Source organism: Bos indicus, chromosome 7 (assembly GCF_029378745.1).
Source record: "Bos indicus isolate NIAB-ARS_2022 breed Sahiwal x Tharparkar chromosome 7, NIAB-ARS_B.indTharparkar_mat_pri_1.0, whole genome shotgun sequence".
NCBI lineage: Eukaryota > Metazoa > Chordata > Mammalia > Artiodactyla > Bovidae > Bos > Bos indicus.
The window spans coordinates 18,357,118-18,365,760 of NC_091766.1; the positions used below are offsets into that span (position 1 = coordinate 18,357,118).

General features: G+C 46.7%; 1 protein-coding gene across 15 annotated transcripts in view; it reads right to left on the minus strand.

Moving 5' to 3' along the window:
- Positions 1–8,643, minus strand: part of CATSPERD (cation channel sperm associated auxiliary subunit delta) — a 37,144-nt gene that overhangs the window by 28,336 nt on the left and 165 nt on the right. For 2 of the 15 annotated variants that reach the window (XM_070793024.1, XM_070793020.1), the window contains exons 1-5: positions 8,411–8,579; positions 6,106–6,160; positions 4,175–4,251; positions 3,301–3,373; positions 1,475–1,589 (exon numbers count right to left, since the gene is read on the minus strand). In XM_070793024.1, coding sequence (XP_070649125.1) covers positions 1,475–1,589; positions 3,301–3,373; positions 4,175–4,251; positions 6,106–6,160; positions 8,411–8,520 — 430 coding nt within the window. In that variant the 5' untranslated portion in view covers positions 8,521–8,579. Of the gene's footprint in view, positions 1–1,474; positions 1,590–3,300; positions 3,374–4,174; positions 4,252–5,220; positions 5,441–6,105; positions 6,161–6,183; positions 6,319–8,410; positions 8,581–8,643 lie in introns of those variants that run through there. The other 13 variants (XM_070793027.1, XM_070793026.1, XM_070793021.1 and 10 more) reach the window with 13 other exon arrangements.

Sequence of the window (8,643 nt, forward strand, 5' to 3'; positions counted from 1 at the left end):
CACTTGGGTTATACATTCTCTGTGGGCCATTTACGCTGTGTTTGCATGGCACCTCAGCCACCGGGCTTGAAACCTTCCAGCCGTCAATCACTAACCATCATCAATCAGTCACTTCCTGGAGGGACAGCCTGGAACACAGTGATGAGACACGTAAGCCAGAGACCAGGGCAAGGCGCGGCTCTTCTCCCGTGCTTCTCTTTCCCTCCAGCGGGGAGGGGGGTACTGTGATTGACTCTCCAGCCAGAGCTTAGCAAGCTCCCCCGCAGGCACTGTGGTGACGGACTGCAGGGCTCCATCTTGTTGGAGGGAGTGGGGACCACAATCTTTCACCACCAGGAATACAAGTGGAGCAGAAGGATAACAGGTTGCAAGATGGTGGTATACCACCCCAGTGGTTCTCCACTAAGGGAATTTCAAGCCCCAGGAGACACTGGGTGCTGTCTGGGGACGTGCTTGTTGTCAGGACTCAGCTGGAGGGGGGTCCTGGCATCCAGTGGCTGGGGGCATAACTGCTGCCCCCACCCATAGCACCCAGAGAGTGCTGCATCCCCAGTGTCAGCAGGGCTGGGGCTGAGAAACCGAGTACTGCCCCGTCTCTCACCAATGGGGGCCCCTGTCCTCGTTCCCCGCGAGGGACGGGCCATCCCTGTCTGTGCTTCTCTTCTCTAGAAAGTACCATCTCCCTTTTCTTCACTGGACCCCGTCTCCTTGCCTCCTCCACCAGGGTTCTCGCTTTCTCTGTCCTTAAAGCCTGAGCTTCTCCACTGTTTCCTGTCCTGAAGGTGACATCTGTGGGACTGCATATGCGCCCCACTCCGGCATCTCGGACCCATTGTCTGCCTTCCCTGGTCCTCCCTGATTTCCTTGCCATCACAACTCCCACTGAATCCTCTTACTGTTCCAGTCAGTGATAGCACATTTCTGTGGCTTGTCACCACAATCCCCAATGGAAACAGTCCCCAACCTGTGGGATGGGGGGCTTAGACCAGCTCTCACCGAATTGCAAAGGATCACGTAGGGAATTCCCTGGCAGTCCAGTGGTTAGCACTGGCCACTTTCACTGCCTGGGGCTCAGTTCAATCCCTGCTCTGGGAACTAAGACCCCTCAAGCTGTGCAGCATGGCCAAAAAAAAAAAAGAAGGACAGCGTAATGTCCAGGGACCGATGTCCAAGTAAAAGCATTGTCTGTAACTTCCGAAACTTTTCTTTGATGTTGGCCAAACGCAAACAAGGTTTTTAAAAAATACAAAATATAGGGACTACCCTGGTGGTCCACGGTTAAGAATCTGCCTTCCAATGCAGAGGACGTGGGTTTGATCCCGGATTGGGGGACTAGATTCCACTTGCTGCAGAGCAACTAAGCCTGTGCACCATAACCACAGAGAAGCCTGTGCACTGCCACAAAGATCCCAAGTTTGGCCACTGAGAGCCAATGCAGCTAAATAAATATTAAAAAATTACAAAATACGCGTACCTGTAGATGCAGTCCAGAAGTTGGCTTCATAATCATAAACATAGACTTTTTGATTCACTACTAACAGCAATACCGAACCAGCAAAATGTGCTGATGTCACTTCTGGTGTGCCAACCTAAGAATAGGATATACACCAGGATATCAGTATGTGCAGCTTTTCAAAATCGATTTCAGAAAGCAGTACTTCTAAACAGGCATCCCAGGAACGTCTAGGTCAGCGAGCGTTTGGGGTCCTAGATGCTGGGAACTGTGCGTCCTAGGGATCAGCTGAAAGGAGAACTGGGGGGTTGGCATTAGTGTTGGGTGTCCCTGGGAATACGCAAGTCACTCCATCTCCTCCCACATCAAAACCTCTGAGGGGACTTGCCTGCTGTCCAATGGTGAAGAATCTGCCTTCCAATGCAGCGGACCCAGGTTTGATCCCTCGTTGGGGGAGCTAAGATCCCACATGCCGTGGGGCAACTAAGCCTGTGGGCCACAACTAGAGAACCCGCTTGCTGCAACTAGAGAGAAGCCCACGTGCTGCAATGAAAGATCCCACCTGCTGCAAGTAAGACTCGACATATTGTTCTATGTCTGTATCTCCATTGCTGCCTTGTAGATAGGTTCATCAGTACTATCTTTCTAAATTCCATAAGCATGCATTAATATACAATATTTGTCTTTCTCTTTCTGACTTACTTCACTTTGTATAATGGGGGTCTAGGGTTGTCTACCTCTTTTTACAATAGCTGGGACATGGAAGCATCCTAGATGTCCATTAACAGATGAATGCTTACAGAAATTATGGTACATAAATAAATATTTTTTAAAGGACCTTTCCTGAGGATAAAGCCTAATGCATCAATAATGAATGATGAACATAACTGATCAATGTGTCACTTATCAGAAAAACTGAGACTTCCCATGTAGCTCAGCTCTTAAAGAATCTGCCTGCAATGCAGGAGACCCTGGTTCAATTTCTGGGTCAGGAAGATCTGCTGGAAAAGGGATAGGCTACCCACTCCAATAATCTTGGGCTTCCCTGGTGGCTCAGCTGGTAGAGACGTGGGTTCAATCCCTGGGTTGGGAAGATCCCCTGGAGAAGGGAACAGCTACCCACTCCAGTATTCTGGCCTGGAGAATTCCGTGGACTGTATAGTCCATGGGATCACAAAGAGTCAGACACAACTGAGCGACTTTCACTTAGCTATCAGAAAAACTGGTATTAATATTTTAACAGATGATAGAACCCTCTGGAGTATAAGTGCCAACCATCAGATTTCTCAAGATAGTTACTGAGAGGGTACAGGTGTTTCTGTTTTGGTTGACAGTAATTTGGGGAGGTCCTAAAATCAGTGCATGTCATGTATCACAAAACCAATTATAAAGAGCTCTTGGAAGACATCTGATTCTTTTTTAAGGGAAAAAGAATATTTGTTCTGGTAGTAAGGGCAGAATAGAATCAACACTCCTTCCAGATTAGAAATGACTCTCAGTGCCTTTAAGTCCCCAAACTACCAAACACAGAGCAGTATGTGCACGGCGCTTCCCAGCTGTATCTAGCCCTGTGCGCCTGCTCAGTCACTTCAGTTGTGCTGGACTCTTGGCAACCCCATGCACTGAAACCCACCAGGCTCCTCTTGTCCATGGGATTTCCCAGGCAAGAATACTAGAGTGGGGTGCCATTTTCTCCTTCAGGGGATCTTTTCCACCCAGGGATTGAACCTGTGTCTCTTGCATTAGCAGGCAGATTCTTTACCATTGTGTCACCAGGGATGCCCCTATATCTAACCCTAAGTATTACTATTTCAAGCATCTCTCAGATGGTTCAACAACATAACTACCTGCATTGACGTAGGGATGGAAAATGGAATGAGACTGCTCTCAAAGGTGTCCTTTGTGAGAAAAATTTGTCTTCTGAAACAAACAGGAAAAGGTTTCAATTAGGAAAAATTCACCCAAGCAAAGAAAAAAAGACAATGTCAGGCATTTTAAAAAATGTTCCATTCAAATAAAATTCCTTTCTTAACAAGGAACCAGAGATTTCTTTATCTGTCTGTCTATCATCCATCATTGTCTATTTAGCTATTGCTCATCTGTTTATTTTTGCATTAGTAAACCTCTTTAGCATGGCTATTTGACTTCTAGAAATAACAGTTGAAAAGTGTGACTGCATCAAAAATAAAATTATATAAAATGTACATTAAGTCCCAGCTTGTTTTGCTGAGGGTGAACTTCAGGTTTGTCCTTTATTTCACGCTCAGCCCACTAAAGTAAAGGCTTTCATATCAGGAATGTGACAGAAAAAAGAAACAGTATGTTCCCTTAGGCAGGTAACTTTTAAGAGGCCAAAGGCCATCCATGAACATGGTATATTGTTGCCTTATCCAGATCTCTTTCCCTTGCCCCCCCTCTGGAAGAATTTTATGGTTTTAAACAGAGAGGAGTTACTGAGTTCACTCCTATGTATTTTAAAGTTTCTGTTTCTACTGTGAATGGCACTCTTCACAGCTGCCCTATATCAAGCCTCTGTGACAAGCTGTACTGTAATTATTTATCTTTTCACCTCTTTCTCTCCAGTTGGACCCCAACTGTGGACACCCTATAGGCTAGCATCTAGCAACAGAGGACTGAGCTGTCTTTTTTCCTAATGTTTGTGTAATCAAAGAACAAGGGTGAATGTAATGGTTTGATAAAAAGAAGGGAACGATATCTTACCCTAGATACAGGGCTAGGTTTTTCTTACAAGGATGCTTAATCAAGTGAGTTTTCCCAGATGAAAAATACAGGCGGTCCTAGAAAGAGAATCACAAAATTTTAATCCCTATCGATCCTAATAAACACCTGATGAAAACAGTTCCCTATGGGCAACGTGGAACTTGTAAAGGTAGAATCTGAGTTGGGCAGGTGGACTGCATTTATGTCATTTTCCTGATTTGATATTATCATCTGATTTTGTTAGAGGTCACCAATGGGAGAAGCTGGGTGAAAGGGACCTGGGATGTCTCAGCACTGTTTTGTACCTTGCTATGAATCTATAATTATGTCAAAAACAAAAAGTTTAGGGACTTCCAAGGAGGTCCAGTGGTTAAGACTCTGCCTTCCCAAGCAGGGGATGCAGGTCCAATCCCAGGTTGGGGAGCTAAGCTCCCACATGCCTCTTGGCCAAAACACCAGAACATACGATAGAAGCAATATTACAACAAATTCAATAAAGACTTTAAAAATGGCCCACAACAACAACAATGAAATCTTTTACAAAAACATTAGAACTTTAAAAAGTTTCACAGGACAATAATCCATATCACTTCGCCTCGTGTATGCTATTTGTTTACAGATTACTCATCATTTGAGAAGCTCGAGGACAAAAAAAGTTAGAAATCTGCTAATAAATAGTCACTTGGTTATTTAGCAAGTGCTGACATCACTTCTGAGATAACATGATGTCAATGGGAAACACATTTGAGCTGACAGAGTATTTTTTTCTTCATGCATTTTGGCACATGTGGGTGAAAGGAAGTTTCCTGCTTTGTTTATGTCGTGTAAACAAAGTAATTTGCCTACTATGCTAGTCTGCATTTAAAACCTCCTGTCAGGTGGTCTAAGGCTAAGACTGTGCTCCCAATGCAGGGGGGCTGGGATTCAGTCCCTGGGAAGGGAACTCGATCCCTCATGCCTCAACTAAAAAAGATTCCACATGCTGCAAGTAAGATCTAGTGCAGTCAAATAGATTTAAAAAAAAAAATAAACCACACACAACTAACCCTCCAATCAGATAGAACACTGAATAAAAACTCGGATGATCTTTTTAAACCCAACTCCAGCTTCTGGCTTTGTTGTCTTGTACTGTTGTGCTAAGTCACTTCAGCCATGTCCAATTAATTCTTTGCCACCCTGTGGATCGTTGCTTCTCTGTCCATGGGATTCTCCAGGCAAGAATACTGGAGTGGGTTGCCATGCCCTCCTCCAGGGGATCTTGCTGACCTAGAGATTGAACAATGACTCTTATATCTCCTGCATTTGCAGGCAGGTTCTTTACCACTAGCGCCACTTAGGAAGCCCTCGTTCTGTCTGAAAGTGAAAGAAAGTGAAAGTCGCTCAGTACTGTGTTCTGTCTACTTCATCTCAATTTTTAATAGCTTTTTAGTGACATGGGAGAGGTTACTGCCTACTTCAAAAGGCAATAGTAAGGATTAGATAAAGTAATATTCTATGCCGCCCACAACACTGACACCCAAGAAATACTAGGAAATACTCATTCTGATCCAGCAATAAAAGTAAAGAATGAATGTTAACTATGGAGCCATGTGTGTGCATGGTCTGTTGCTTCAGTCATGTCTAGACTCTTTGCAACTGCATGGACTGCGGCCCACCAGGCTCCTCTGTCCATGGGGATCCTCCAGGCAAGAATACAGGAGTGGGTTGCCATGCCCTCCTCCAGGGGAGCTTCCCCACCCAGGGATCGAACCCGAGTCTCTTGCATTGCAGGATTCTTTACCCACTTAGCCACCTGGGAAGCCCGCGGAGCCACATAAGGTGTTAGTTGCTTAGTTGTGTCTGTGTGCAACCCATGGAATGTAGCCTGCCAAGCTCCTCTGTCCATGGAATTCTCCAGGGAAGAATACTGGAGTGGGTTGCCAGACACATACCCCTTGTGTTTTCTCTTCGACAGGAAACACCTTTCCCGTCCTCAACGTTCGAATACTAGAGGTGAGACAAGAAAATACCTGTCAGTATTTATTCAGTATTCAGCGTGACTCCTACCAAGTTTCCTCTGGGTTAATGGTGCAGTACCAGTTCTTGAAGCTTGTAGGATTAAGGGAGTCCCTGGAGAATCTGATGAAACAGTGAGCCTTCCTCACCTGGAAAGAGACTTATGTATAGGCAAGAATGGAGACATAATTCCCCAGAGCTCATCAAGGGTCATTTGCAGACTGACTCCAGATTAGGAATACTTACTCCTGGATTTTGAGGGGGTGGTTTTTGGCTAGGGGGATGGGAGGTTGTTGGTGGCTGGGAGAATGTTGGTCCAGTTTACAGCAGGTTCTTAGGACTTCCCTGGTGGTCCAGTGGTTAGAAGTCTGCCTGCCAGTGCAGAGGATGTGGGTTTGATCACTGGGTTGGGAAGATTCCACATGCCAGGGAGCAACTAAGCCCATGTACCACAGCTACTGAGTCCATGCTCTGGAGTCTGTGCACATCAATGAAAAGTAGGCCCCACTCTCAGTAACTAGAGAAAACCCACTTGCAGCAACGAAGATCGAGCACAGCCAAAAATTAAATAAAAAAAAGATTCTGCCGTCTACAGCAGGTTCTCAGTCTTGCATGTGAGTTAGAAGCACATGAAGGTCCTGATAAACTGTAGACTGCTGGGCTCCACTGCTGAGTCTCAGCAGATTCAAGGATCTGCAGTTCTAACAAATCCCCAGGTAACGCTGATGCTACTGTATCAGGACCGCACTTTGAGAACCAGTGTGGGGAAATGGGAGGATTGGATGGTACCAATCTTTGCAGACTTTGAGACACATCCAGCTAGCAAGTTTTACCTGAAAGTCCTACTCCCCACTGCCCTATTAAAAGCAAGTGTGTCTTTAATTTTACGGCGTATGTTTTTACTTCTATAAAGTAAGGTTAAGGAATCACTCTGCTATGAAATTTGTTGCAGTGATCAAATGGGAGTATGTACCAGAAATACACATTCTCTACTTCATCGGCAAACAGGGCTCTCTGAATGTACAGCTTATTACTGGCAGGAGTTCCCTGAGGGTTGAAACTGGGCTTTAGCATCTGTCCAGTGCCTGTGGCACCTCATGTATGATATTTACTAATCTAACATTTACTGAAATGAAAACATTTGGGGCAAGGAGTGAATAAGAGAAACAGTCAATACCCTATGGAGTTAATATCTTAGTGACAGCAACAAACAAGAAAAAATAAGTTTAACAGAAGTTAGTGATATATAGGAAGCAGCAGCTATAGGGGAGAAGTGAAGTGAAGTCGCTCAGTCCTATCTGACTTTTTGCGACCCCATGGACTGTAGTCTACCATGTTCCTCCGTCCATGGGATTTTCCAGGCAAGAGTGGTGGAGTGGGTTGCCATTTCCTTCTCCAGGGGATATTCCCGACCCAGGGATCGAACCCGGGTCTCTGGCATTGTAGGCAGATGCTTTACCACCTGCGCAACCAGGGAAGTCTATAGGGGAGAGGGGGGGGTCTTTCAATAAAGCAGTGTACTATTTAAGTTGGTAACTGAATGAAGAGGTCACGGAGAAAATCTGGAAGCAAAGCGTCCCAGGCAGAGGGAGAAGCAGGCCCCGAGTCTCCCCTGTTCCACAAGGGACCGGTGGCTGGGAGCAGTGATTCAGGGGTGGGCAGGGGCGACATCAGTGGTTGTCACATCCCCTGCGGACCCTTGGTGATGCCTAGACACGTTTGATTGACTGTCAAGTCTGGGGAACAAGGTACTACTGGCATTGAGTGGATGGAGGCCAGGGACGCTGCTCAGCATCCTACAATGTACAGGACGGTCCCACCCCAGAGAGTGATCTGGCCTTAGATGTCAGCAGCGCTGTTGAGGAACCCTGGGCCAGACCATGCGAGGGAATGAAGGCTGTGCAAGGAAATTGGTTTTTATGCTGGGTGCCACAGGGAAGGGGAATTACGAGGTCAGATTCGTTTACAAACAACTTCTTTGGCTGCCAGGCACAGCCCAGGGGTAGTGGTGGCGGAGGTGGCTTGAAGGCATCGGAATCAGGCTAAAGTCTTTAAGTGGCAATGGGAGGACTTGGTGATGGGCTGGAAGGCATGAGGTGGGAGAGAAGAGTGGGAATCAAGTAAACTGGGAATCCTCAATGAGGTTGGGGAGCGGAGCATCTTTCCTAGTTTGCGCCCAGAGATGAGTCTGCCCCCTCCCCGACCCCTGGCAGTACCCCAGGCCCGGAAGGGCAGCCCCACCGGCACAGCGGCCGAGCTTTCACCAGCGGGCAGAGCCGAAAGGTGGTCGCCACCACCAACATTAACACCAGCATCTCGCTCCGGCCGTTGCCTCCAATACGCAGACTCATTTGCCGCGGGGAGTAGTTTCACAGTCTGGGCATGCGCACCTTGCTCCCCAGGAAGCCCGAAGCTGACCTTCTCAACAAGCCCCACCCACCCACCCCACCAAACCAAACGCTTGGGCATGCGCA